General features: G+C 55.8%; 2 protein-coding genes across 5 annotated transcripts; one reads left to right on the top strand and one right to left on the bottom strand.

Annotated features, from left to right (window-relative positions):
• Positions 1 to 20: 20 nt before the first annotated feature.
• Positions 21 to 1,639, top strand: CUNH11orf94 (chromosome unknown C11orf94 homolog). Of its 3 annotated transcripts, none has more exons than XM_027750157.2 (4): positions 34 to 132; positions 344 to 417; positions 532 to 703; positions 1,411 to 1,549. In XM_027750157.2, exons 1-3 carry the CDS (start codon positions 65 to 67, stop codon positions 666 to 668), a joined length of 279 nt encoding a protein of 92 aa, XP_027605958.1. In that variant the 5' UTR covers positions 34 to 64; the 3' UTR covers positions 669 to 703; positions 1,411 to 1,549. The 3 variants fall into 3 exon arrangements, with proteins under 3 accessions (XP_039244969.1, XP_027605958.1, XP_027605959.1); XM_027750158.2 differs by having other exon boundaries at positions 100 to 182; XM_039389035.1 differs by lacking the exon at positions 532 to 703 and having other exon boundaries at positions 21 to 132; positions 1,411 to 1,639.
• MAPK8IP1 (mitogen-activated protein kinase 8 interacting protein 1) lies at positions 887 to 26,910 on the bottom strand. Of its 2 annotated transcripts, none has more exons than XM_039389030.1 (12): positions 26,849 to 26,910; positions 18,962 to 19,067; positions 11,090 to 11,323; positions 7,248 to 7,329; positions 5,824 to 6,696; positions 5,098 to 5,173; positions 4,483 to 4,655; positions 4,089 to 4,198; positions 3,831 to 3,950; positions 2,727 to 2,797; positions 2,350 to 2,448; positions 887 to 1,912 (listed from the first exon to the last, which is right to left on the bottom strand). In XM_039389030.1, the coding sequence occupies exons 1-12, from the start codon at positions 26,893 to 26,895 to the stop codon at positions 1,840 to 1,842; spliced, it is 2,064 nt and encodes a 687-aa protein (XP_039244964.1). In that variant the 5' UTR covers positions 26,896 to 26,910; the 3' UTR covers positions 887 to 1,839. The 2 variants fall into 2 exon arrangements, with proteins under 2 accessions (XP_039244964.1, XP_027605953.1); XM_027750152.2 differs by lacking the exon at positions 26,849 to 26,910 and adding an exon at positions 26,645 to 26,750.
• Positions 26,911 to 27,993: the final 1,083 nt, after the last annotated feature.

Below are 27,993 nucleotides of genomic sequence, written 5' to 3'. Positions count from 1 at the left end.
GGGCAACTGGGGTGGCTCCTCTGTGACCTCACTGCAGAACTGGTGGAACCTGTCAGTGTGCACCATGCTGCACTGGCTTCTGCTGCTCGCCCTGCTGCTGGGGGCTGCCCTCCCACAGCCTGTGCACCAGAGGTGATGGCATTTCCCTTCTCCTACTCCTTCAAGCCCTGGTACCTGCACAGGTACCCCACGGCTCCTGACATGGGTCTGACACTTGTGGCACTAAGAGCTTTAGAGGTGGCCAGGCTGGGTGGAAGAGACACAGCACATGGGAACTCTTGTGCCAGCCTGTGTAAGTGCTGTAGGACCTCAGCTCACTCTTGCCCCTGCGTTTTCCTCTTAGGGTCAGCTACTCGGTCCCTGAGGACTTCTCTGCTCCCTTGGAGCTTCCGCAGAAGCACTTTGGCCTGGTGGATGGTACAGTGCTCTCTTTGTTCCTCTAAACCTCCTTTCCATGCACTCACACCTCCAGGTGGGCAGTTGTCCCTAATCCCAGGTGCAGCTGGGCCAGCGGCTCTGCTCTGCCCACAGATTACGGCATCAAACCCAAGCAGCCGCGCTTCCCAACCCGGGCGGCCCGGGAGCGGCCGGCGGTGCTGCGCAGAGCTGGCAAAAGCAAGCGCGATGGTCTCGACTTGCTGGAGTACTACGATGATGCCCAGCTGTGAGCCAGTGTGCCCCCGTGCCCACCACAGCCCCACAGGTGAGGGCTGGAGCAATAACCCCCAGAGGTCCCTCCTGATCGGCATACGATCTCTGGCCTCCAGGGATTGCAGCCAGGGCTCTTGGACCAAACCCGAGAAGCTCCAGCTTCTTTTGGGGTCCCAAGGGAAGGAATGAGCCAGGGCCCAAACCCACTGAAGAGGGACACAAACGGCACAGTAGCTCCATTCCATGAACCATCATATTTAATAGTTGTTGCCACCACAGCAGATCCAGCTGAAGCACAGAGACCACTTGCTGCAGGGACCGGGAGAGCTCTGCTAATCTCCCTGGTGCTTTGCACAGCTCCCTGCAGGCTTTAGCCCTTCCCTGCCCTGCTTTGGGCAGGCACCCAGCTCTGTGCAGGGGCTGAGCCCCACTGCCCTGGGGTGCTCCAGCACTGCCCCTGCCTCTGTCACCTGCAGCTGGGGGGAGAGGGGAAAAGGGCAGAGAAAGGCTTCCTTCCTGAGGGTATAGTTACTGCAGGGAGGTATGGGGGCATTTTTCTCTCTCCCCAGGGCATGGATACAAGAAGGAAGGGATGGGGACGGAGGCAGGAGAAGGCTGTCTCATCTCATTCTGGCTCTGGCAGAGGAGATACTGGGGCTCCCTCTGCCATCCCTGCCCAGCAGCCATGTCCCCAGGGCCCAGCAGGGAGGTGATCCCATCTCCCAGCAGGAGCCAATATATGGGTCTTGTTTTCTGTAGCTGCTGTGTCATCATACTGCAAGAGATTGACTCTGCCACTGCAATTAAAAGTCACCCCAGATGGATGTGATGGGAAGCTGTGCCATGGTCACAAGGAGGAGATGCTGTCACCCCAGCCTGCAGCTGGAAAGGGCAGGAGCATGCTACTGCCCCCCCCAACCGCTCACACACAGGGCACCCAGCAGGTGCTTCTCCAATAGAATAAACTAAGAGTATTTTGTACAATAAACACAATTTGTCCAGCCCTCCCCCCTCCCATCCCCCCAGCCCGAGGAAGGGGAGTCACAAAAAGAGGCGGTGCTCCGTGCCCCGGGGAGCCCTGCCCGGGCCCGCTCCTCCTCCAGGCTCAAAGCAGCTCTTGTCCATGCACGACACGGGGAAGGGGCGAGACTGCAGCCCTGGCTGTGCAGGAGGTGCCTGTGCCAGCCCCTACTCCAGGTAGATGTCCTCCGTGGGGCACGTGTACTCCACATACTCCTTGTAGAATTGCTGAAAAGCCCTCCTGCAACAACAGCACCAGGCAAAGCTGAGCAGCATCCTCCCCACAAGGCAATTACAGATCCCCACTTCCATCCTCACCCTAACACCCTACCCTGTAGCCAGTTTGACCCTCCAGCCCCCTGGTCCCTGGCCCCTCCTGCATTCACCCCCAGAGCTGCCATCAGAGCTGCAGGGTCTCCATCCTTGCTCTGATTCCCTGCACAGTGCATGACTTTAAGACATCTACCTGTAAAGCCCTGCACTGGGACTTGTTCCAGTGCTGTCAGGAATATGATGCCCATAGCCCTGTCAGTCCTGGCTCTCACCCCAAGCCTCTCATTCAAAAGAAGAGGTGCCAGCCAGGTCCAAGCCCCATGCATATGGGGAGATGGATCAGCCTGGCTGCCTTGTTCCTCCTGCCCTTCGTGAAATAGCCTTCCCTGCCCAGCCAGGACTCACCCTACAGATTCCGCCAGTGGCTTCGTGGACTCCTCCGAGACGAAGACATGACAGGCAAATCTGTGGTCAGCAGGGTGCTTGGTGATGAACCCAAAATATCTGAGGGCAGAGAGAGCAGGTGTGACTGAAGCAGCAGATCAGCAGGCATAGTACCCCAGCATCCCTGAGGTGTACCCACCCTTAGACATAGAGGTTTGGAACCTGCAGCCAATCCCCCTGGTGGCCACCAGCTGCCACAGCCCATGCCCCGAGCTGGGATGTAATGCCCATCCAAAGGTGCTAGGAAACCTTCTCTTTCCTTCCTAGCCCAGTCTTTGCTACTCTCAGTGAGCAGGAAGGCAGCAAAGCCTCTGCATCGCTGCTTCTTTGCTACTCACTTGTTGTTCTTTGGATGGTACCCACAAAAGGAAATGTTCTTCAGCTGGAAAAAATGGCTACACTTGTTTACCTGGGGAGGAGAAAGAGAAGAACTGTCAAAATTTCCCTCTCATGCCCCTATGGGGCAGCTGGTCTCTGGAAATGTGCACTTGGAGACTGAAGAGTGAAATTAATTGGAGCCTGATCCTGGGCTGCTGTCAGCAGCAGTTTCAGGATTGCCCCAAGCACCTGCACAAAGAGAGCTTTTCCAGGCCTGCTGGCTCCCACTCCAGCTGCTTCTACTGCCAGTAGCTCCTGCAGGGTTTCCCTAGAGGCCCTGAGTTAGACTGTACTCAGGCTAGAGTTAGTGCTGCTGTTCACCAGCATACACGACCCTTTTTTCTTCATAAACAGGCTCTCAGAAACACCAGCAGATAGAAGGTGAATGGACAACTTAGAACTAAACAGGTAATTCAAGCCTAGGTATCCAAGGGGTCCCAACCAGAAATGAAAACTTATTTATACAAGTCTAAAGTGCAACTAAATTGATAGCATCCTCTAGATACAGGCAAGACTTATCTAGAAAGAAGTAGAAGCCCCAGCCCAGCTCAGTCACAGCACTCAGACATGAACTACTCCTATCCCACAGCTGTAGGGGAGATTTCCCAACAGCTTGCTGCAAAGCCCTCACTTGCCTCTGCCTAGCATCTAAACTAGCTTTACTAGGCTACTTATGCAGAATGCTAATCAGCAGCCTGCCCTAGCCAGATAAAGAGATTACAGGGCAGATCTGGAGGACACCACTCAAAATAGTAGCAGAAAGGTTTAAAAGCGGCTGACAGATTACTGGGTACAGCTCAGCTTGCAGCATCCCAGCACAGTGACGTGCTTGGCAGCTGCGAGGGCATCAGCTGGCAGTATTGCCCAGAGCTGGGACCTTGTGAGGCATGGGGGACCCTGATGCTGGGCCTAAAACCCTGATGATGGTGTTTCTCACACCCTCACCCGTGGGGTGGAGACCCTCAATTTTCATATGCAAACATGACAAATATGCACAGGGGCCACGACCCAGCTCAGAGCAGCCATCAAGGAAGGGATGAGATGAGCAGAGAGCGGGGCACTACCTTGCTGTGTTCCTTGGAGTCGTCAGCTTTCACAGCAATCTTGACCCCACGCACACTGATCTCCAGGACACAGCTGGAGGGTGGGTTAAAGTGCACAGTGAGGCGGCGCGTGGTGGCAATCTGAGGAAGACAGAGAGACAAAGCCCTGGGACTTTTGAGCAGTGCTGATGGCTCACCCCTTCCCTTCCCCACTAAGGCTCTGCCCTGCTGCCACAAGAAGCAGGCGCTCCTGCTCCCGAGGATGGTGTGGGACACTACCTTCTGCATGGCCGCGCAGAGCACGTCATTGCCCTTGTGATAGGGAACCTGCACCGAGCCAAGGAACTTCACCCGAAACTGGTCCACCCAGTCACTGCTCTTGGCCAGAGCTGGAAGAGAGAGCACATGGCAGGGATCATCTCTAATGACCAGGTGTGTGGGCTGAGCTCCACCTCCCCTCTCCATCTTCCAACACCTGCACGTTTCCCTGCCCAGGGAATGCTTCCTGTAACACTAGGTACCAACACCCAGCATCACAGCAGAAGCTGCCCATCACTCCCTGCTGGGTGCCCAGCTTGGTCCTCCCCTGCTAGCCCTGCTCAACACCAGCTCAGTGGAGAGGATGTGAACACAAGATAGGGACATGAGCAGGCTGCATGCAGAGGCTTGGTACCTGTTACATGGTCTGGGTCCTTGGTGACTTCAATAGCGTAGTAGGCAGGAAAAATACCCCGATCACCTGTGCGCATGTTGTAGGCCTCATACCAGTAATCTTCCGCCTGCACCTCCACCAGCAAGGGATCATCCACCTCCAGCTCCAGCTCATCCGCATGGCGAGGCACAAACCTGGGTAGAGAGGCACTAGCAGCTGGCTGGCAAACAGTGCTGGTGGCCTTCTCAAGGGCACACTGCCAGGGCACCCACCATCACTCCAGGCAGGCAGTACCCTCATAGATGTAATGAGCCACCAGGACCCAAGATGCTAAACAAAGCATTGGAGCAGGTTTAGGTTAGAAAGGTGGCAGCATCCCGGCACCTAAGGCAAGGGTATCCCCTATTGCAACCTCCCATGATGCTCCCCAGAGGTCTCAAGTGCCCTTGGAGGGCTTGCCCATTGCATGGGCAAGTGTTGCTCCTTGGCAGGGCATGAGCTACAGGCACTGGTTTGTTCCCCAGGGCTTCCCACACCGGAAACACTGGGGCTTGTGCTAGCCCCACCTTGGTGGGAGAGCAGCACCAGCTTTCCCCTGCAAGAGGCTGGGGACACTGTTTGTGCCTGCAAGCTCACCTAAAGACGGCGCGGTGAGTCTGCTCCTGCTCCTCCCCGTTGATCATGCAGGAGAACAACCCGAAGGACTCGGCACCTGCGGACGAAGGCAGAGGAGGACGTCTCAGCACTGAGGGCTCAGCATCGCAGCCAGGGGAAGGACATGGGCCGGGCAGGCTGCTGAAACTCCTGCGGGATGGCTCAGCCAAAGCCACACAATGCCACAGGAGAGGGAGGCACGGCTAGAGCTGCCACATTGGTGCTCATCAGTCCCCTGGGTGAGATGACCTCCCTGCACCAACTCACACAGTTGTGACAGCTGGTATCACCTGCTGTGTGGGACAAGCCACACCACGAGAAGCCCTACCTGCCAGGGCATGCCACCAGACCTGGTATTCTCCTAGGCTTGGGGATGAGGGTAGCACACCAGGAGGCTGCTCCCTCCAAGCCACACCAGGAGCCTCCCCCTCAGCCCCCTATGGCCATACCTTGGGCAAGCCAAATAAGCAGCCTGGAACACCTACCACCACTCCAACCTAAAGCTCACAAGGCTTTTCCAAGCCCCTCTCCCCCATGCCTCGCAGACCACCAGGGACAAAGCCACAGGCTGCAACAAGTAGAGCTGGGGCTCATGTCTGCTGGTGGCTTCCCACCTCCTGAGTGTGTCCTTAGCCTTGTACCAGGGATGGGCAGGGCTGCCCAGGGAGGCAGCCACCAGCCCATCTCCCCCTGGTGTCCAGAACTCACTGGAGGAGCGTGCCCGTCCACTCATGAAGACATTGAGGAACTTCTTGGAGAAGTGGATGTCTGCCTCGGGGGTGGAGTCCTCAGAGAGGCAGACTGAGTCGCGCTTTAGCGCATCCTCCTCGTATTCCTCGCCAATGGCTGACTCATAGGGTGAGGAGATGCAGTTGTCATAGACTGTGGCCGAGTCACTCTCGTCGCTGTAGCCCGAGTAGCACTGCTTGAGGCTGACCAGCTCCAGCTGCACATTCTCATCCACTACCAGCGTGTATTTGACAGAGTCGTAGGAGAGGGCACTGGTGTCTGAACTCACTGAAGCTCTCTGAAGGTTGTGCCCTGGCCGGGAGCCACCACTCCCACCACCACAGGAGGCCCTGGGCAGGTTTGTCTTGTCAGGGGAGGACATGTAGTCCAGCACCTCGTCCTCCTCACTGATGGAGGGGTTAGTTTTCCCTGCCAGGGCTGAACAGCTGGAGGTGTCAATGTCAGAGCTGATGGACATGCGGTTCTCACTGGACTGAGACAGGAATGGCTTGTCAGTGTCCAGGGGGTCCGAGTTCTTCTGCACAGGCGTCAGGTAGATCTCCTCTGTGGCCTCCAGCCTCACATCTGTCTGGTAGCGGATGCGGTCCCGGTGGGCCTCGGGGCCCCTCGTCACCACCACCACGCTGGCACCGTGTGGTGGGGCCCGGCTGGTGGCCTGGTGCTTCTCGGGCAGCCGGGATGAGGCAACGCAGGCTGGTGCCATCTGGGTGGCTGCTGTGCGCCGGCATGGGCTCTCCGTGGATGTACCCCGGTCTTTGGTGGAGGTTGTGCTGTTTTGGTGATTGACCTCATCACTCAGGCAAACGTGGTCATGGGGAGGGGTCTGCTCACCTGTAGGGAGAGGAGAGTAGCACTGACAGCCCTGCAGAGGGTGATGCTCCCTATCACGGAAGCTGTCCAGGGATGCCGCCCAGACTCATAGAATCATTTAGGTTGGAAAAGACCTCTAATTCTTGAGTCCCAACTGTTAACCCAGCACTGTCAAGTCCACCACTAAACCATATCTCTAAGCATCACATCTACATGATTGTGAACACTTGTAGGGACAGTGATTCCACCACTACCCAGGGAGCCTGTTCCAATGCTTAACTGACCCTTCAGGAAGAAATTTTTCCTAATATCCAATCTAAACCTCCCCTGGTGCAATTTGAGGCCGTTTCCTCTTGTCCTATTGCTTGTTACTTGGGAGAAGAGACCAGTACCCTCCTCACTACAACCTTCTTTCAGCGAACTGTAGAAAGCAAGACTCAAGATGGACATGCACCCTGTATTCATGTGGGATGTTTTTTCCAACCACCTCCTCCAGCACCACTTGCCTCAGGCTCCTGAGCACCACAAAAGGGTGCAAGGAGCTGACCCTCTCCAACAGCCTGAGAACTCACCCGTTTTCAGAGGGGACGATGACCGGGACACCCGCTCCTGCCAACTGTGCTTTTTCCCCAGAGAGTTGTTATTCAGAGTGTCCTGAGGAGAAGAACAAAGCTGCCTTATAGCCCAAACAGTAAACATTGTGTGGCACGGCAGTGGCACCCATCTCCCCCTGGGTCCACAGCACACTGCTCAGCTCCCCTCTCAGCTGGGCATGTTGGGACATGTGATGCCCAGGGAGAACCCCTGCAAGCCCCACATCTCACCATGCTACTGCTGTGAGAGCTGGTGTGGTGGCCAAAGCAGGTTGGGCAAGGAGCCAGCTGGGCTGCACTCATCCACCCTGGGGATAGTCGGCTGCAAGAACCCACAGCTGGACAGTTCAAGGACAAAGAGTCGAGACTCGAGCCTGCCTGGATGTTTTGCTCCCATCCTGCTGGCCCTGTTTACCTTTAGACCACCAGAATGAAATCCCAAGGGCCAGGCATTGTGCTGATGCCCAGCTGGGAGCCAGCTACTAGATAGACTAATGTCTGCCACTGAAGACATCCATATTGGCTGTATATAGGGGTATACACAGATATGTATGTATGTATACAAATCTCTACATTCACACACACACATATATGCAGTTCACTAGCAGACATCAATCCTGATCAGCTGAAGAGGAGGGGCACGATCGGGCCGCCTGTACTCCCCGTGCTTGGGTGAGTTTCTGTAGGTGCTGTGCCCTGCCTGCCTAGCCCTGGGTGTGCACACACCTGTGTGTGCACAACAGAACATGTGCTCAGCCTCACTGTGAGACCCAGAGACCATAAGCCATCAAGTCCCCTCTAATAAGGACTCTCCTGCAGATGGGTCCCCCCTGCCCACCTCAGAAGGATGTGACATCCAATCTGCTGCAGCCCTAGCCTTCATCCTCTCCTCCATTCCCAAGTTCTCCCTGGTCACACATTCCCAGCCCCTCTTGTGGGGCACTGGGTGTTTCTGCCCCAGCTGCAGCAGCGGCATTTTCCACGTCGTTAGTTTTTGCTCAAGCACTAAGCCCCACTGGGACTCCCTGGATTTTCTCATGGCCTTATCACCAGCCTGCAGCTGTTACCAGCAGCGTAGGAGCTGCCCCATCCTTTACTTTGTTTTCCCACCAACATGAAGGAAGCCTTTGCCCCAAAATTCCATTATGTCACACACTGCTGAACCATGTCTGCCAGACCCCTGCCTTCATGTGGGGAGTGGAGAGACTCCCTCCAAAGGCTTCAGTGACCTCCCAGTGTGACCTCCATGAGTTCCTCCTGTGCCAAGGTAAATAACAGCACACCCCGCTTGCCTTTCCCAGGGACACGATGGGCTGGGATGCAGGCCAGGCAAGCTGTCACAGTGACAGCCTCTGCATGCAAAGTGCCACAGGGCCAGCACGCACAAGCCAGCCTGGCTGCCTACACTGGGACAGGAGGCAGCAATGCAGCATGCAGATCCCACCAAGCCCACCCATCCCACAGGGCCAGAGCACTCTGGGGTCTGTAATGCCAAGCCAGGGTAGAGAGTCATTCTCAAGGTCTTAGAGGATGAACTTAGCCAGTCACAACAACTGTTTCTTCCCGTTTGGGAAGCTGGGGATATTTCTCTCACCATTTCCAGGCCACCTGCCTGGGACGATGATCACAGAGAGCTCAGCAACAACTGCGATATCACTAGGCTGGATCCTGGCCCCCCAAGGAGAAGCTGGAGCAAAGGGTGGGATGATGCCCTGCTTTGTGAACACCCTGCCAGACAAAGTGCCCGGTGCCCCGACTGGGTGCATGGCTATAGTCCCTCTTCTGACCACCAGCGGGAGGAGGGAGCTGAGTAGGCCAAGAGGGTGCAGGAGGGTCTCACAAAAGTTGAAGCAGATTTCAGGCTGACTTCTCACAAAAGTTGAAGCAGATTTCAGGCTGACTGCCAAGGGATGCCCTGCACCCTGTCCTCTCCTTGGGGCACCACATGTGGGCAGGGAAGAACTGCCTCTGGCTAGAGGTAGGCATCCAGAACAGCAGCTCCAAGCACCTTACAGCCAGCCTCTCACCAGATGCTACCAAAAGCACTGTCCTCCCTGGCCAGCCATGGCCAGTCCTGTGCACCCACTCCCACTGGCTCCAGGCTCCCGTTGCCAGCTGCAGCAGACTCCTTCTCCCATTCCCCATGTCCTCAGCTCAGCTGTGCCCGTGGCTCTCAGTGAGCCCCACAGCCTCCACCATCCCCTTGCGAAGCGATCATCAGCTCCCCCTCCCCAGCCTACCATCCCTGCAACTCCCTCCATCCCAATCCCTCCTCCCTCCCCAGTGGTCTGCTGCCACCCCTGGACACTGTTTGGGACCGACCGAGGGGGCCCTGCTGTTCCCCACCCCTCCAGCTGACTGTGGCTGCCATGTGCCACCTGCTCCTCAGGGTCCCTGCATAGGGTGGCACAAGGCTGCTGCTTTTCCCTTGTCCATTATGCTCATTGGGGCTCCCCCGCCTCCCCAGCCCTGCAGCCTTTGTCCCCAGTGCCAGCTGCCTGTGGGTGCCCATCCTTGGCTCTCTGCCTTCTTCCTCCTCCTCTCACCCGCGGCCTCAGGCAGTGAGCTGGCATCAGCTGCTGGTGCTAGGCTGGTGACACCCAGCTCCGACTACTCCCCATCTGTCACCCACAGGGACACCTGCCTCTCGCTTCATGCTCCTTGGCTGAACGTCACCACGATGAAAATCCTCCTACTTGGCAGAAGGCAGAGCTGAACGCAGGAGGGTGGCAAAAATAGCCCTGCACGTCGCATACTTTGCGTGGGTTCATGAAGTCTGCAGGAGGGACAGGGCAAAGGGACTCCGGCCACTGCTCGGCGGGTCAGCATGTGGGGAACCGAAACACTGCCCACCCCAGGGGTGACAGCAATACCATGGCTGTGGGGATAGGCAGTCTTGGGTAAATCATCCATCATCTCATATAAAATCTAAGCACGAGCGAGACAACAGAACCCCCTTGTCCTCCTGGCCACCATTTTAGGCGTTGCTTTTCTGTCTCTCAAATTTTGCACTGGGCGCTGACATTAATGCTTTTCTTGCCAGGCACTGCTGCTCAGGAGAAGAGGCCATCAAGTTCCCATTGTCAGGCTTGGGGCAGCCGGTGGCACCATCCTGCTCTGGGGCTGGCGCTTCCCCAACCCCAGGGTGCTGGATCCCGGCCAGCTGTTGGTGCCAGCCCGTGGCGGGGTGCCCTGTCCTGCGATGGCTCATTCACGCGTTCCATACGCCATGCCTCGTTTGCTCTCCATCCCATCCCACGGGGGCCCTTCCCAGCTCCCACTCTGCCTCTGCCCCACGGCTCTCTGCCAGGACACATGGGCCCTGCTGGGGGCACAGCTCAGTCCCGACACGATTCCTTGCCTATTTCCTCTCCATCTCGGCAGCAGGGATGGAAAAAGGACCTACCGGGCCCTAAGCCCGCCCAACCACACCCGCTGAGCTCAGTGCCGGGATGCTCGGCGGTGTGCGGGGGCGGCCCGGCAGGGCGTGATCAGGCTCTCGGGACCCCCGGGCCCATAGACTGCTCCCTCTGGCTCTGCAGCGGGGCCGAACCTGCGCTGTGCCCGGCTCGGGGACGCAGGCGGCGATGAGAAGGAACTCCCGGATTGCGGGGGCGGCCGCTCCGCCGAGCATCGCGGGGACGGGCGGCGGAGCCTCTCCCCGCCACCCCTCCAGCCGAGCCCGGCCGAGCCTCGCCATCTCCTTCCATCCCCCTCTCCCTCCGTCCCTCCCTCCGAGACAAAAGACCCCGGCGGACGGCGGGAGCATCCCTCCTACTCCCCCGCACCCCTCCACCCGTTCGCCCCCCATCCCGCCTTACCTGGCTGCGAGGCACCTGCGGGAAGAGGTTGAGGGTTGTGGGTCGCTTCGGCCTGTAGACATCGGTGGTCCCGGCCGGGGGGTCCTTCGGCAGCGGCTCGGGCGCCGTCTGCTCCTCGGCCGGCGCGTCCCCCGCCGCGTCGATGAGGTCGAGCTGGAGCATCTCGGCTTGCAGCCGGCTGGCCTCGCCGCCGCCCGCCGCCCGGGCCCCGCCGCCCGCCCGGCTCACATGGCCCTGCCGGGATTAGCGCCCGCGATCAGACCACGGGGCGGGCGGGCCGGGCCTCGGCCGCCACGCCTCCTGCCGGGGCCGGGAAGGGGGGCCGGCGCCGGGACCGCCGCATCGGCACCCGCGGCCGCTGCCTTTTAAAGGGGCAGCGATGTTATTCCCGAGGCCGGGAAGCCCCGCGCCGCCTCCCCGCCTCCAGGCGCAGGCAGCACCCTCCCTTAGGGATGGGGCCCCCGCGGCACCTCATCCCCGGCTGTTGCCTGTCTGTAGGTACGTGCAGCCGTCACTTAACCACGATGCGCACAAACGTGCACACCCAGGTTTCATTCAACATAATAAGGACAATTTTACAGTGAGAACAACCATTCAGCAGAACAACCTCCCCGGGGAAGTGGTAGAGTCCCTGTCGCTGGAGGTTTCCAAGACACCATTGGACAGGGTGCTAGATAGTCTCACCCAGGCTCCCTTTCTCATACAAGGTTTGGCCAGGTGACCTTTTGAGGTCCTTTCAAGCCTGGGCTGCACTATGATTCTCCTATCCAAGGCAGACTGTGCCATTTCTCGGTTCCTGTCCTGACAGCTGGGACATATACAAGCATGTGATAATTCTTATTGGAGGTTTGGGTCAACCCCTGCCTGGAGCGGGTCACCTGGGGTCTTGCCCATCACACCTGAATATCCTCACAGACAGAGAACACACCATTGCATTGTGTACTGGTGCCATGTGCTGCACTACTACTACTACCAATACTACCTTTTTTCTCTGGGGTTGAAATTTTCACTGCACACCTCTGAGAGGATCAGGCTCCTTCTTCCCTGTAACGCCCACCAGGCAGCTGGAACCAGGAATTCCATTCCCCTTGTCTTACCCACATAGAACAAGCCTTCTCTTACCCACACTGCATTTACACATATTGGGACCCAAAACTGCAGAAGGGATGCCTGATGAGCGGGCTCTCCAGTCACTTGCTAGTGGTGGCAATGCTCTGGCTCAGGACAGCTCCACTCTACCCCCTTCTGCCCTCTAGGAGCAGGGTGGCCACCATGGCCTACGAGGCTGTGAGAAGCAGGTGCCCCATTGTGCCACCTGGGCTGGGCCCCAGTGCTGAGCCACCACACACCTTGTGGCTGTGTTGCTGGGCAAGGAGGCACCAACGTCCTCCCGCAGCTGCACATATTTAAAGGTCAGTGGTTTCCTTCCCAAGCGTCCTTCCTTGCATTAACTGGAGCTTGCACATGCACAGGTTGCTGCAGCCAGCAATAAAGGTGGTGACTTGGCATCAGTGAGTTGAATTCCCTGTGTTATCAGCTGTTTGTGGCAAGTGGAAAGCTCATCAGCGGGCAGAGGTGGGGAAGGATGGTTTTTGCAGCCAATGGTATCTGCATCTCCAGCTGCATGGGGGGCGCCCCTTGAGCCATGGGAGAAGAAACAGACCCAACAGCTCTGGCAGCCCCTCCAAGAGCTCTTGTTGCTACCAGCTCCTAAACTGTCAGACAAAAGCCAGCACAGGCAGGGCTCTGCCTGCTGCAGACACAGTATGAACCGTCTCACGGTGGCCATTTCACCTCAGTGTCCTTGTTGCAGTCCTGGAGGTACTGGGTGAGCACCTGGAGAAGCACTGCCACCAATACTTGCCCTCTTGAGGCTTTAAATGTTTAAATCCCTTGTTTTGAGAGTTAGACATCATAACACAAGTTCTGTGTTTCTGTGGCACCAGTCTTCTGTGATAAATCACATGGATTTTAACAAGGAAACTGAGGCATGGGAAAAGAACTGGAGGGAAATTCCAACTGAATAGATTATACCTAGACAAGGTAGGTATATTGGAGTCAGCTGGTGATGTTCAACCTAGACTGCTAATGATGCTGCCTCAGTAATCCTATAGCTGTAGCAATCAGTCAGAAAACACACAGAGAAGGGAAAGTCCCAGAAGGATGCAGAAAAGCAAATCAGTACCCATTCTGGGCAGCCTAGAAGGGATGCAGCACTCCAGGTTCAAAAGCTAGGAGGAAACTACACCACTGCAGGTATTTGTTAATGGTCTGGAGCTCAACAAAGTGATTTTGGAACCACACAACAATCCATCACCTTACCATCTCAGTGAACTCTGCAGTGATCTGCAAAGCAAGAGAAGGGACTAGATGTTGGGAAGCCTTTCTAACTGCAAAGACATTGTCCTGCCAGAACATGCTGCCTTGGAAGCTCTCTAGGAACAAGTTAATGCCACCTAAGGTCAGCTTGAGCATGTTCATGCCTCAGCACAGATGCATCAGCAAAGTGCTTTCCCAAAGTCCCTTCACCTGTGGGAGAGATTAAGGAGTCTGGGAGAACAGTACCAATGCCCAAATCTTGCAGTGGGATGAAGACAAGATGCGCACCTGGACCCCAGTGCAGTCACAGGGATGCTCATGCTTCCTTACAGACCCATCCCTGGGACAGATGTGATGCTGGTGTGCTCCTGCTGATGCTACCTCCTACCTGCATGGTGCCATCCCAATGGCAAAATATCCCAGTGTCCAGCAATTGGCCTCTCTCTGATGGTCCCAATGCTGTGGCCCCAGGGGGCTGGAGCAGATGAACCCTGATGCAATTGAGAGGTGCTGGGAGCACCAGTCTAGCGAGGGGAATCACCTGCATGGGAGCTGCTGCCAACCCTGGGAAGCTCCTTGCTTCCCTAGGAATGAAAGTCTCTTGCAAGAGTGGGGTGATACACAAGATGTTGCTTGAGTGATCAAAGGCTCTTCCCTGCTCCTCCACTCCTGCAGCCTTAGCTGTCAGAGGAGGAGTGACAAAATCTTCAGCTGGAAAAAGCATTTTGTGAGCATGAGGAAGCGAAGATGACTTGCTGGGCAGAGGGGACCATGCCCCCTTTCCCTACTACCACCTGTGACTACTTTGCTCTTCAAAGTGCCAGGAGAAACCTCTCTGCCCCAGCCTGGCACAGCCACAGCTGGCCATGGATCACAGGGACAGCTTCACGGGACAGCCTCTGAAAAGCTGCCTGGAGTAAGCAGCCGCCTTGCTGCTACATCCTTTGCTCCCAGCCCATGCATCTGACTCCCCGCTGGTCCCCAGATCAGCAGGTTGCAGGCTCATGGCAGCTGCTTCCCCCTTTGCAGTGGGTCCCACTGGCCTGCTGGGAGCGGCTCCTGTTAGTGACACACTTGAATCAGTGATGCTGAACATCAAGAGAAAGCCCCCGGCATTTCCAGCAGTATTATTATGCTGAAAAAACAGAATGTTTTGGTTTTAATCTCCACATAACTGTATGAAGATACATGGCTGGTTCAGGCCTTTTCATGCAGACCTCAAAGGCTCAGCACGGCCCTGTATCAGCTCTTTTCCCTTTGGACACCTGTTCTTGTGCTCTCAGGTATTTCCAAGAAAGATGTTTCATAATTTTTTCTTTTTCTTTTTTGTTTGTTTGTTTGTTTGGGTATTTTTTTCATTCCTGTATTAACCTTTTTCCACAGTTCCTGGAATACAAATGAGGCGCCAAGCTTTTATTAACCTCTGCTTGTCTGTTTGCTGGGATTCATCTTGCTGAAGCCAGGGTTTGTCACCCTGGATTTCCAAGCCACCAAAACAAGGTCAAACCCCAGGCAAAGGTCTGGTGCTTTTGTTGCAACCATCCCTCTCAACACACCCTACTGCTGCCATTGGCTAGGCAGAGGTGGTATCCCTCATCCTGGAGGTCCCTGCTCCTCCCCAGCTGGCCTCCTGCCCTGACATTCAACAGCCCAAAGGCAGCTCTGCTCCTCCAAAAAGCCCTCTCCTCTTCACTTTTCATTCACCTAGGACTTCTTGTTGAAATTAAGGCTCTTTTCAGCCGTACTTGGGATTATTCCTCATTCTTAGTGCATGGTCTCCTGTCCACGAGGTACGGTCCTCATCAGTGGGTAGGTTCCCTTTTGCACAAACATCAGTCTACGCCTCCCTGCAGTTTCTGTGTGTCTAAGACACTATTTCTGAAGAGATACTAAAATAGCCCACAATGAAGTCATCTTTCTTATTCTGGGACCAAAAAAAACCCCAAACCCCACCTCTGTTTGGGTGTAGACCTCTGTACCACCTGCCTGTTCCTGCCACAGGGTTTTGCCATCAAACATCTCTGCCCAGACCCCCCACCTCACCAGGGTCACTGATTGTCCCCAGTCACCTTCACGGCCCTTGGGCAGGGCTTGTCTCCTCACTCCTTCTCAGTGCTTTCCTACTTGCCACTGGGTTAATGTGCCTGCCCATCTCTCCAGAGACACTGTTGGGTCGAGAAGGTAGGAGTGGCTGCATGCCTCCAGCCCATGGCTCCTTGTGGTTCCCAGAGCCTGTTTCCCCCTTCCCCATCGCTCTCTGCTCTGGTGTGATCCAGCGAGCCATTAGCTTGCTTTCACCCCACATCACTTGCTCCATTGCCAGGCTTTCACCAGCTGCCTGGCAGTGCAGGGCAGTGCAGACCAGGGCCAGCCCTCCATCCTAAGTACCACAGGTGCTCTGTGGCACTGGGAGCTCGCCACAGGCAGGGCATCAGCATGGCCTCCCTCAAGCCCTGGTCCCAGCACTGGGCTGACTTGCCAAGCCAGTCATCCCCATTCCCACGTGATGCAATTAGCTGGCCGATGTCAGCCGTGGGTCATTACTGATTTGCTGGCTCCCGCACTGCACGCAGACCCGGCCAAGCTGCTCCCTCTGGGCCTGATGCTTTCATCAGGCAGATCCTGCAACCCTGTCGCCCCGAGGTCTCTCTGGATGGCAATCAGGTTGGAAAGCTCCCTGGCTCTCGCCTTCAACATTTAGGATTGAAAAGCCTCTCTCACTGCCATTGTTGTCACCACTTTCAGTTCTGCTCCTTAGGCAATCCTCCGTGTCCCATATAAACCATTTGGACATATTTTTAGCAGGCGTTTTTTCCTCAGCATGGTAAGCTTCTTCCTTTGCTGTGTTTATGAATAACTCATTGCTTCCCCTAAAGCAGCCTCGCATCCCCCTCCCACCCCAGCAGACTCTAAGTGCATCCAGACACTTGTACAAAGCAGCTTTGAGCTGTCCCCAGGGAAGGCATGGGGCTTGCAGCCAGAGCCCGAGCAAACCCTCTACTGAGGGGCAGGTCTCTGTATCGCAGCACAGGATTGGAGAAACTCCTCAGTAAACTGTTTTAAATGGGTGAAACAGATTAGTTTTCCTCCCCTCAAGGAAGAGCTGCAGCAGCTGAGCTGCAAGTGTCCCCCTGCCCCTTACCCTCCCTGCCAAACTTCAGCCAAGGGCTGGCAGCCTGTAGAGAAATAAAAACTTCTGCTCTGAGCCCAGTGGTGCTATCAGCAGTGGGGAACTGGAATGGGTAATGGGAAGTGCCCAGCAACACATGCACAACCTCTGCCTACCTCACCTATTGCAGGCAGGAGGATCTCATGACTGGCTCTCAGTGTGGCCATGCCCTTATGGACACCCAGCACTGGGTTTGCCTTTGGTTTTGCCTCCAGCATTATTGGCCTCCTTCCTTCAGCATACACAGCCCATGAGCCCAGGCTGTCCCAGGGAAGCCTGGCTATAACATCATGGAGAAGGAGGAGGATGCAACTGGAGCAGAGATGTGGAGGAGCAGCCCCATCTCTGGGAGCAGCCAAGTTTCTGCTGGGAAGGTAACAAATTAGGCCAGGGAGCACAGCAGGAAACCTTCACCTCCTGGGGATGAGGTCTGCCTGTACCATCCTGCCTGCAGTGAGGGATTCCCAACAACACAAATTCACTTTCTAATTTTAAATCTGCAACAAATTGGTCTGCCTTTCCCCTCCTCACTGGGTCTTTATTACTTTAGCAGAGGAAACATTTCCTCTGAGGGACAGAATGATTCTCAAACCATTTGGTTGTCCCTTCAGCATTTGCATCCGTTAGCATGAAACACTGACAAAATGCAGAGTCTCTGTGTTAAGAGGCATTAGTTGTTAGCTTAAAAAAGCAAGTTGTAAGTAGAATGAGTTAGAATGCATTACACAGAGTTATAACACTGTGTGATTTAGTATGTTGTTTGCTCGGCTTTACTTGCTTAACATCAGTAGCTGAACCTGCTGAAGCCTTGAGACACAAGCTGTGAGCTTATACCTAGAGATGTTTTTGGCTGGAACCAAGTTAATTCTCTTCATAATTTTCCTAGTAGCTGGTACAGTGCTGTGTTTTGTCTTTAGTAGGAGAAGAGTATTGATAACACACTGATGCTGTGACTGTTGCTGAGTAATGTTTATCCTAAGTATAGGGCTTTTTTTAGTTCCCCATGCTCTTCCAGTGAGCAGGTGCACCAGAAGTGCAAACCAGAAGACAAAAAGACTTCAGCTGTCAGCAGAAGCTATGACTCCACATGACAAGAACAGTAAATGGCCTGCGTGCACAGACATGGAGGAAGAACCCAGTAAGGTATTAGAAGACCCCAGGCAAAAAAATCACCACTGGACCAAGAGGCATGCGGAGAACACATGAGGGGCGGGTGCATGAGTCGTAAGGGTATAATTGCCTGGAAATTTCTTTGTTCAATGTCCCTCTCCAGAAACACACAGCTCAAGCTGACCTGCTGCTATACCACTAAACTATTTACTTTTATAAAACCAGTGCCTGGGACTCTGCTATGGGAAACCTAGGGTTGCACCTGAAGAAGAAGGAATGGGCCTGAGAGTGAGTATGTGGTGACTGAGGGGTCAAAAAGGGCACTTGTCAGCTCACTGGAGCTGCCTGCTGTGAAGGGGCCTGGTCCCAGCAGTTAATAGTTTCAGGTAGCGTGTGTGATTCCTTGAATGGTGTGAGAATATTCAGGCAGCAGCTTTTCCTTTGACATACTGCATATTTCCAAATCCAATGTAATTATCAGTTTATCTCCATGTTTCTGCCCCCATGGCCTTCTAGGGAAGTTCAAATAGTGTTGTGAACCCCATCAACATAGGGGTTCTTTTAGGATGGATGGGAGACCCACTTGCAGCATCTGCACGGGCTTCACAGCACCCATCTTTATTCCACCTGCTGCCTGCTGGGGTTGGAGCCGCCTCCTTCATCCCTGTTTCATTAGCCTCCAGGTCTCCTGTCTCCTGAAGACCTGAGAATAGCTCTAGCTAAAGGCAACTAGCCAGCCAGAAAGAACACCCTGGGTGAGCAGAGGATGGTTTTCACCATGTCAGCTCAGCTGCATCTCCAGGTCCAGGGATGCATGTGGGGACAGGAGACACAGCTGTTCAGAACCCTTGGTGCCACCTTGCACATGTCCTTGATTCCTGGGGATGCTCATCAGGTGCCAGGTGCTCACTGGTCATTCCTCTGAAATGGGGAACATGTCCCCAGTTGCACCCAAATACTTAGGCTCATCCCTGAGGAACAAACTCAAACCCCTCCAGCACAATGGGAACCAAAACGCACCAGCTTTGAGAAGCTTTTTTGTCCCTTGGGTTTGGCTGGCTCAGAAAGGGTCTGTGCTGTGCTGCAGTGAGGAGAGGGCACTGCTGAGCAGAGGGCACTGCTGAGCAGAGGGGATTGGGTTCGTGGAAATGGACACCTTAAGGAAGCTTTGCTGGCCTGGGGACCTGGTGGTCCTGCATGAGGCTGATGGTCCTGCCAACCCCACTGGCACATTCTGCCCATCCCCCACCCCTCCCCATCTCCGTCACACTTACCCGGGTGGCCAGGCTCTCCTTGCAGTGCAGGCTGATTCCACACTCATCAGTGATCTCGGAGAGGTCTTCATCCTCAAACTCCTCAAGGCTGATGTCGTGGGTGAGCCTGGAGAGAGTGGAGATGGCACGGTCACCCACTGTGCTGGTGGTGGGCAGGAGGGTGCAGGGCACTAGGCTGCCTTTGGGCTGGGAGCAGCACTGCCACACCAGGAGAGGCTCTCCCAGTCTCTACTGGGAAGAAAGACTGGAAAGGCAGCTCCTTCCGGAGGTGGTAGGTCCACCCCTGTCGAGTGGCTGCACTTGACATGTTCCATGGCTGTTGGGAGGCAAGAGGAATGTGCCCCAAACCAGTCGCTGCCTGACCAAAGACAGCAGGGACTTGCAGGGAGAGCATGGGACAGACAGCACAGCCAGCCCTATCCCAGGAGGTTCATTCTGCTCCTGCTGTCCCAGGGAGCCCCTGGGATTGTCCTAGCTGGGCACAGACACCCAACAGGGGAAAGGTCAGGGTTACAGGGAGTGGAAGGGCTTGGAGTCCTGACTGGGTACATCTGCAGGATGGATCTTTCTGGGACAAGTGACCATATCAAGACCCACAGAACTCGTAAGCACTGCAAACCTCTCAGCCATGGCACGACCAGCCCCTGAGAGGGAGCTGGGAGGGATGTCCCAGCGCAGGTGCCTGCAGTAAGAAAGGACAGCAATTTCCCTCTGCACCAAAATCACTCCCTGGGGTGATTACAGGCATCCCTGTGAATACTGCTGCTGCTGAGCTGACCTGCATGGGGTTCCTGCCAGCCCCACAAGCTCTCTACACCCCTTCAAAACATTTACAGACATATCCTTTTATAGACTGAAAACATGCTGACCAACCCCAGGAAGACAGTGAGGTGCTCCTGGCTTCTGTGCATTAAAACATTTCAGCATGATAGTACCTCAATGCTCCTCTCACTTATTCATTTACCACAGGGGTAAATAAAAGAGCTCAGCTCAAAGGTCCTTGGTCAACCAACTCAGCCCCTTCAGTTTTGTCTGGAGTGGCCATGGGCACTGCTTTGCTTGCCACCATTTCCATTTGCTCCCAGTTTCTCTGGCTGGGAGATACGTAGGTGAAAGGGCTATGCCAAGCCCATCATCCTTCTCTAGCCTGGCCCTCAGCAGCAAGGAAGGAAGGAGAAAGGTTATTTTGTGACCTGTAGAGCTCCCACCCTCACTCTAAGCATTGCTTGCACACCTAGGGTTCCCCCCTGCGCTGGCACCAAGCCAGTGCCACAGAGAGGTAGCACCTCCCTTGTGCCAGAACCCTGGAGAGGGAAAAGAGCAGGAGAAGCCTGTGGAGGAAGCAGCATTTTCCCTCTGTTTTTGAGGACCCCACCAGTAGTGGTCTCCTGGGTTGAAGACAGCTGGGAACAGCTATGTCCATGGAGGCACTCCCTGCAAAATGCATCAGGAGTGCAAAAACACAGCCTTCAGCACAGGGTGGGGCAACTGGACCCCCCCCCTCATTCATGTCCTCCTGCTGCCCACGGGAGGGAGGGAACATGGAACAGGAGGCTCATGACGAGCCTTCAAAGCACAAATTGATTTCTTCTCTGGTTACACGGGTCACCCGGGTGGGACATCATCCATTGCTAATGCTCAGGGCCTCCACCCACCATGGTGTGGGAGCACAGCGGGCGCTGCAGGGTCCCGGTAAGAGGCACAACATTGCCAAGGGGTTGGCAGGGGCTCCCTAGCTCTGCAGGAGCAGCATGAGGGGCTGGCAGTGCCCCCCACTCTGCAATGGGGACAGGCAGCCCTGTCCGAGCTCTCGGGTATAGGGAGATGCTGCACAGGTCCCCAGCACTGGCCCTGCCTGCCGATGCTGGGGTGCAGCAGGATGTGGCCAGGTACCTTTGCCGCTCTGGTGCCTGGCTGCCACACAGTTCCCTGTGCAGCCAGGAAAACTTTGGGCTCAACTGGATGCCAAGTTTGCTCCTGTCCTGGGACCATCGCTTACAGAGAAGATCGATGTGCCAGGAGCAAGGGGCTGCCCCTCACCCCCTGCATGCCCGCGGGACAGTCCCCCCTCCCTTAGGCCCAGCCAGTCCCCTACCATTTCTCCCACTGATCTTCCAGCCAGCTCTCCTCCTCGGTGCTTGACTCCATTTTCAAGGGCAGCTGCATTGAGGAGGATCCCCCCTTCACTGGGGGACACACTCCTACCCCAAAAAAACCCCCAGGCCTGCTGTGAGGAGGAGTGAGGGAGATGACAGCTGAGCCCTGGGTGCCCAGTGCCTCTCTGCCTGCCCCGTCGCAGTCTGTGGCTGCCAGCTGTAAGCTCACTGCGCAACCTGGGGAAGCTCATTAAAAATAGATGGAATCAGCTGTCCTGGAGGGGGAAAAAAAAAAAAGAACCTCCCCAGCTGAGCCAGCGCCAAGTCCCTGCACTCTGCTGGGGATGCTGACTGCCTCTGCCTGCCAGCCAGCCAGCCTGGCTCCTGCTCCAGCACCCGCAATGGGCACAGGGGATCTGCTTACCCCATCACAGACACCCGCACCACCCGCCTCCTCCTGCCCTTGCAGCATTGCTGCCCCACCCAGCAACGGGAGACAGGAGTGTTTGTCTGGCTTCTCAACAGGTAGAGTGAGGCCACTCATGGATGCAAAGGCCAGAACGTTTCCAGCACAGCGGGACCAGCGTCATGGCCAGCTGCACTTCCGGGCTGAGGGAAGCAAGAGGAGCACCTTCACTGAGAGGCAAACCCAGCCATGGCAGAGCAGTGCTGACAGCACTGTTCCTTCCCTGTCTGCCCCCATCTAAGCCCCAGACCCACTCCTGCCTCAGGCAGAACCATCCCTGAGCTTCCCCAGCCTCTAACCCACATTGAGAGCCAGTGAAATACCCGGTGAGCTGCTCTGACAGCTCCCAACTCTCTTCTGCTGCTGAAGGATATAGGGGTTATAAGTGTGTAAGACCCTTCCAGAAGAGTTATGACGAGAAGATGAGGGTTTATTCCACTTAAGAAGGCTTTCCTGCCTAGAAAGAGGCATCTTCCTCAGAAACAGTTTTAGATGTTTTCTCCTCCTGCATTCCAGAGAAGCTCACTCCCCAGGTAGAAGAGAAGTTCTTGCAGACAAGTCTGAAGGCCCCACAGCGTGGGGGCCAGGGATGATAAAAGCCTGAGAAGAAGAGGAGGTGTATTTTTCTTAGGCCCTGTGCAGTTTGTACCGAGATGTTGTGTTCTTGACTTTTGGAAATAAATTCTCTTAAATCCTGCCTGGTGTTTTGGGGGTACCTGCGTGCATTTAACCCTTACAGGGGTCTTTCCCAGGAGGGGCTATCAGGTGTTGCTGCCAAACTGTTAACACAGTGGCCTCAGATAATCCTCCATCACCTCCACACCTCTTAGACCCACTTGCTGCCCAGCAGCATGTTGCAGACCATGAGCTTTTTTGGAGAGCTGTTCACTCCTTGCCCCATCAAGATGGAGTCAGAGCTCTAGGAGAGGCACCCACTGTGATTTTGAGATTCAGATAGGGCACGCCCTCCCCACCGGCTACACATACCCCACTCTGACACATGGGGGGAGGCACCCCACTGCCACCCATCACAGCACTGCTCTCCTGCCTCTCACTGCCACCCACTCCAGAAGCTTCAAGTGATGGGTGCATCTCCCACCAGCTGCTTGGGACCTGGCTTCACTCCTGGCCAGATTAAGGGGAGTGATGTCCACAGGAGCTCAGCTCACAGGGTGGCCTGGAGTGCTCTGCTGAGCTAACTTATTGCTAGCTCTTTCCCCACCAGTGCCATGTCACTGGTGAATGTCACTCCTGATACTGTGTTCATTGTCTCTCAGCCCCACAGGAACAGCACCCATGACTCCATCTTCCCTATCAGCTTTGCCTGGAGGCACCTCATCTGCTTGAAATCTCATCACTTAATGCAATGAACAAAGAAATCTCTTATCTCTGTATTACTTTCGCCCCTTGCTCCTCTCACGTGGGTGCTCTGGGACTTCCTAGGAGATACAAGGAAGGCTCTCCGTTACCCACCCCTCCTCCCTGTGCTGGAAATACCCCTGCCTTTCTCTTTTGCTTCTCAAAGAGGCTAAAAATACTAGCAAAATGAAACAGCTCTGACTCCTCAACTCCATCACTGGTAGTAAAATTCTGAGCAGGACCTACATGTGTATTTTGGCCGACTTCCGTCACCAGCAGCCATGGAATCGCAGGTATATGGGAGGTTATCCCCATCTATGGGGGTGGAAGAGCCTTGCCCCTGCAGAGGTTATGGGTGCTTTCCTGAAGCATGTGCTGAGAGGATGGAGCCCTGCTGGTATGCATGAGAACTGATAAACTCAGGATACCTGGGAACTGTGAGCGAGAGTGCACACATGGGTGCATGAGCAGAGGCAAGCGTTACCTGCCCGTGGCAGGAGCAGCTTGATCACAGTGCTAATAACAGTCTTATAATCAAGCCTGGCTGCTGTGCCTCCCTTGACTCTGTGCCTTGACAGGGAAAAGAGGACTTAGAATATTGCCTCCCCACCCCACTGCTGCTGCATGGGATTTCTCACACGGGGATTTGGCCAGGGCAACATGACATGATGGAGCTGGGGGCTCCAAAAAGCCTGGCTTCCTGTGCTTTGCTCTGGTAGTCTGCTGTCAGGCAGCACTGTGTGGAAGTCCTGTAACCAGCATCAATGGGAAAAATAGTACTATCCTACTTTTGGATGGCCCCATGTTTTTTCTTCCATCACAAGAACCACAGAGACTCTTATTCAAACCAAGGAAAGACACCTCTCTCTCTCCATCAGGGGAAGGCAGCCCTTTTGTCTCCCCTCACAAGACAACAGGTACGCCCCTTCTGATGCCCAGCTCATTCATTGCCTTCAAACAGGTTCTTCTGACAGCTCCAGATGAGCATGTCCGACACATAAAAAACCCATAGTGCTAGGACTGATTTTTGCCTCAGCCTGAAGCTGCTTCTTTGAAATTCCCAAGGAGAAGAATTCCCCGGAGACCTCTCTTCCAAAGGGCTATGATTTCCCACAGGGCTCCCTGAGGAGTGGGGTAGTTCCCACTCTCTCCTGACCTATGCAAATAACTCCCTAAGGGCTTCTTTCCCCAGGAGCCTTCCTATCCAGCAGCTAAGTGGATGCCCCTTGCTTTTATCAGGGAAACCTAAAGAAGACAGAGGAGATCAGTCCCTGACCCCTTCCAGCTACATCAGAGCCACACTCTTGGAGGCAGTGGGGCAGGCAGCATTGTGAGCGCTGTGGGGCCCTGCATCCAGCTGCACCCCACTTGTGCAAGTCCTCCCTGCCCCTCTTATGCTGGGTAGAGGGACACCCAATCCCAGAGAGCCTCCAGAGCTCCTCACAGGAAAGCCTGGCCCAAAGCACTGGCAAAGCTTCATGGCAGGGTGAGGAGCTGCAAACTGGTGTCCTAGAGAAAGACATTGAGAAGCTCCAATGGACACAGCCCCCACTGCAAGGCTTTGTGAGGCTTAAGGACAACAAGGAGGCTGGATAAGAATAACTTCTTTTTGCAGTCTTCTAAAATGCTGTTGTTCTTGTCACAGTGAGTGGCCCCCTCTGGAGGTCTTCCTGCCTAAAGGAGGGCTCACCTCACTATCCTCCTCCCAATTCTTCTCAGATAACACCAAACCATCCCTGTCAATGAAGACCTGCCAGACCACCATGCCTCTCCTCTTCAGAGCTTCAGACCATCAGGCTGCTTGCTGGCCAGGATCAAGTCCTCTCTCAATTCAAGCCAACTGATCACCTAATGCTTGTGCCAGTATGTCACCACTCAGGGAACTGAGAGAGCAGGTGTAGGTACCAGAGGACAGAAACCTGAAACAGCTCGTCCTGCACGCAGCAAGCAGGGGTAGAGGGCAGGGCTCACTCAGGACCTCACTGCCAGCCACAGACTGGGCCTTCACACTCAATCGCACTCATTGTTTCTGGGTCCAGCTCATCTGGGGGGGACAGCCCCTCACGGAGCCCTGCTGCAGGGATGCAGGACCTGGGACAGGCACAACCCAAGCTGTGACATGTAAATGTTGCTTGTAAATGTTTCACTAGCATGGCTCCCTTCTCACATGACGCTCCCTGCCACAACATCCACATCGCCTCTGATCTGCCAGACCTTGCCCCAGGCTCAGAGACATCGCCGCATCTTCTTCCACTTCAAGTCTCACACCCTGAGCTCTGTGCCCTGAGAAGATTTTGCGCTCCTGCCTTGATTCCCCAGTTTTCCACTCAGGTGCACAGCCTCCTTCACGGAGGTCAGTTCTTCCATAGGGCAGGCTGGCAACACACTGGGCTCCTTTTTCAAAGGTCTGAGGCACAGCAAGTAGCAGCACCTTGTTCTCCCTCCCAGGGCATTGCTGGTTGCTGGGGAGTGGGAGGGTGCCCAGGGTACAGCCAGTACATCCAGGACAGTGCCAGGTAGTAGGCCCAGTACTGCTTGGCAGCTCAGCCTCCAGCCTCCAGCCCCCAGCTCAGTGGCCAAGCCTCTTCTCCATGGGGGATGTTTCCAGAGGCAGCATTTAATAGCTGGGTTTGCAGGGTATACCAGCCATATTGCAACAGCTCTCGCAGGCAGCACTGCAATAGGAAGCAGCTGCCAAAGCCCCGGAGCCATTAGTAAAGGGGGTCTGGGAGCAGAGCCCTGCAAGGGTAAATTACCTGAACACCACCATAGCTCATCTGCACCTGCCTGCTTCCTCGCAGGGACCCACGAGTTTAGCTGTGGCCCCAAGTGTGGACCAGCCTCTCCTTTCCTCCCCAGAATCTCAGCACACAAAGCTGCCAGTACCAGTCTCCCCTTCTCAGCAGGCTCCCTGACAGCTTGCCCACAGCACCCCTGGGTGGCAGAGGCAAGCAGAGAGCAATGGCTGATGATGGCATGGCTGTCAGGAGCAGGGAGCCTCCCCCGATGGCAAGTGAACAACATCGGGCACTGCACCTGCAGGCAGAGGCAGAGCTCCCTCACCCGCCCAGCACATCCCTGCCCCTGAGCTGCCCTCAGAAGGCACCAGAGGCTTGAAAGCCCCCAGCCATCCCTGGCCTGGCCCATGCCATTGGAAGTCCCCATGACAAGCCTCGTTGGGTTTCAGAGGAGACACAGCCCCCTGCATCCCAAATCGATGGGAACACTTGGTATTACTAAGAGGATCAATTCTGGCACTCTCCCACCATCTCACTTGGAGTTCCTGTTTCACAGGGGTGGGAAGGAAGCAGGAGCATCTGGGATTTCCAGGAAAGGGCTAGAAAACGGCTTTCCTGGGGGTGGGGAGAGAGATGAAGAGGTGTTTGAAGAGGAGATAAGGCAGGTAAGGGGGCCGGGGGGTGGAGTGTGGAGGGGACACGAGGCCAAGCAGGGGGCTGGGGAGCTGCAGTGGTGCATGTATGGGGTGAGGGCCAACATGGCTTAGGTGGGTGGGCTAAGCAGCCATGGGGGTGCCGGGGTGATGTCTGCGGTGGGGGTTCAGCGGTGGCTGGGGTGGGGAAAAGAAGGGATGGTTGGGATGGGGGGTCGAGGGGATGCTCGGGGAGGGGGCAGAAGCACTGGAGGAGGCGGGGGCCCGGCGCGGCGATGCGGGCGGGGGGGCTGCAGCAGATGGGGAGCGCTGCCCCGAGCAGGGGGTAGGGGCAGCCCGCGGGGGTCTGGGGTGGGGAGGGCGGCCGGTACCTGAAATTGGGGGGCGAGGCGAGGTGCAGCCCCAGGAAGGGGGAGGAGGCGGGCGGGGATGCGGCTCCTTTCTCTCGCTCCGCCATTCTGTGGCTCTCTCCATGCAGGCGGAGGGCGGGCAAGAGGGAGGGAGGCAGGGAAGGAGGCAGGGAAGGAGGGATGGAGGGAGGGGGATGCTGGTGGTGCCGGCGGGGAGGGACATACCTGCCGCCGGGGCGGAGGGAGCGGAGGGTGCGGCCCGGAGGCTCCATCCTGTGGCCCCCGGCGGCAGCTGCAGGACAGATGCGGCACAGCTGGAAGGGACACCTCGCACTCCCACCCGAGCCTTGGGAAACGCCGGCCCCGGCGGGGCAAATGTGCCTGCAGCTGGACCGGCCCCGAAGGATGTATCCGCAGCTGGAAGCAACGCCCCCACGGACAGATACGCCGCAGGTGGTGGCGGCAGCCCCAGAGCCCCCCGGTGAGGGAGGCAGCCGGGGTCTCCCCCAGGCCTGGAGAAGCAACCCCAGGAGCAGGGCGACTGACCGAGCGGACAGGGAGCAGCCCAGGGTGAGGGGCTGGACACAGAGGACCACTTGCAAGGGGCTCCTCATCAGCGGGGACACGTCTGGAGGCAGCAGGAGCAGCTTCTAAAACCAAGCTGTGCTTTCCTTCCCATGGCAGGTTTGCAGTACCCGGGTAGTAACAAGTCTGGCAGTCCCAGCACAAATCCTGTCCCTGTTGAATCTAGCCAGGGTTGCAAGCATCGCCAAGGGAATTAAAAAAGCAGCATACACACACTTTCCACAGGCACAAGGAGGGGAAAAAATGCAACTTGATGTTGCAAGTCTCTCTTCAGAAGGGGCAGACCCACTCTGCTGTGTCCCAGGGAGCATCTAATCTTGAGTGAGTGCTCATTGCTTCTACCCTTCCTCACCAGCCTGAGCAAGTTTCTCTCTCCCGCCTCTCCTCCCCATGCATTGCAGGCTACTGCAGAAAACCGTCCAGGTTGTGCTATGCACAGAAGGGGACAGCATCAGTTTTTTAAGTCCCAAGGTTACTTCTGTACCTGAACAGAACTCTTCCTGTTCTCTGCATGCCCACTCTGCTCCCATTTACTGTCTGTGACAGTCCTGGACGGCATGGGTGGCACTGCTTTAGCAGTTCAAACTTTAAAGATACAGCCAGTCCCCTCAGTGTTTCTCAAACCACAGAGCTGACTGCCATTGAGACAATGGTATTAGTTCTTGGCCAAGACCCAGGATGTCAGCTGCTCCTCCAGAGAAGAACAAGCAGAGCCCTCCGAGGCATACAGTCCTGCTCTCTCTCAGGAATCTTGGTCTCCTGCCAAACTGGAAAGAGATGTTACT

This window comes from Pipra filicauda, unplaced genomic scaffold (assembly GCF_003945595.2).
Source record: "Pipra filicauda isolate LSUMZ 115617 unplaced genomic scaffold, ASM394559v2 scaffold6_size6359152_pilon, whole genome shotgun sequence".
Classification (NCBI taxonomy): domain Eukaryota; kingdom Metazoa; phylum Chordata; class Aves; order Passeriformes; family Pipridae; genus Pipra; species Pipra filicauda.
The sequence above is the reverse complement of the archived record's forward strand: the minus strand, read 5'-3'. Positions and strand labels throughout refer to the sequence as shown.

Coding starts and splice junctions, on each gene's coding strand:
- MAPK8IP1 (XM_027750152.2), bottom strand. CDS start 26,730: ATGGCGGAGCGAGAGAAAGGAGCCGCATCCCCGCCCGCCTCCTCCCCC. Junction 3,951..4,088: donor TCTGCGCGGCCATGCAGAAG/GTAGTGTCCCAC, acceptor TGTCTTCCTCAG/ATTGCCACCACGCGCCGCCT. Junction 2,798..3,830: donor ACTCCAAGGAACACAGCAAG/GTAGTGCCCCGC, acceptor TCTCCTCCCCAG/GTAAACAAGTGTAGCCATTT.
- CUNH11orf94 (XM_039389035.1), top strand. CDS start 65: ATGCTGCACTGGCTTCTGCTGCTCGCCCTGCTGCTGGGGGCTGCCCTC. Junction 133..343: donor CCACAGCCTGTGCACCAGAG/GTGATGGCATTT, acceptor TTTTCCTCTTAG/GGTCAGCTACTCGGTCCCTG. Junction 418..1,410: donor GCACTTTGGCCTGGTGGATG/GTACAGTGCTCT, acceptor TGTTTTCTGTAG/CTGCTGTGTCATCATACTGC.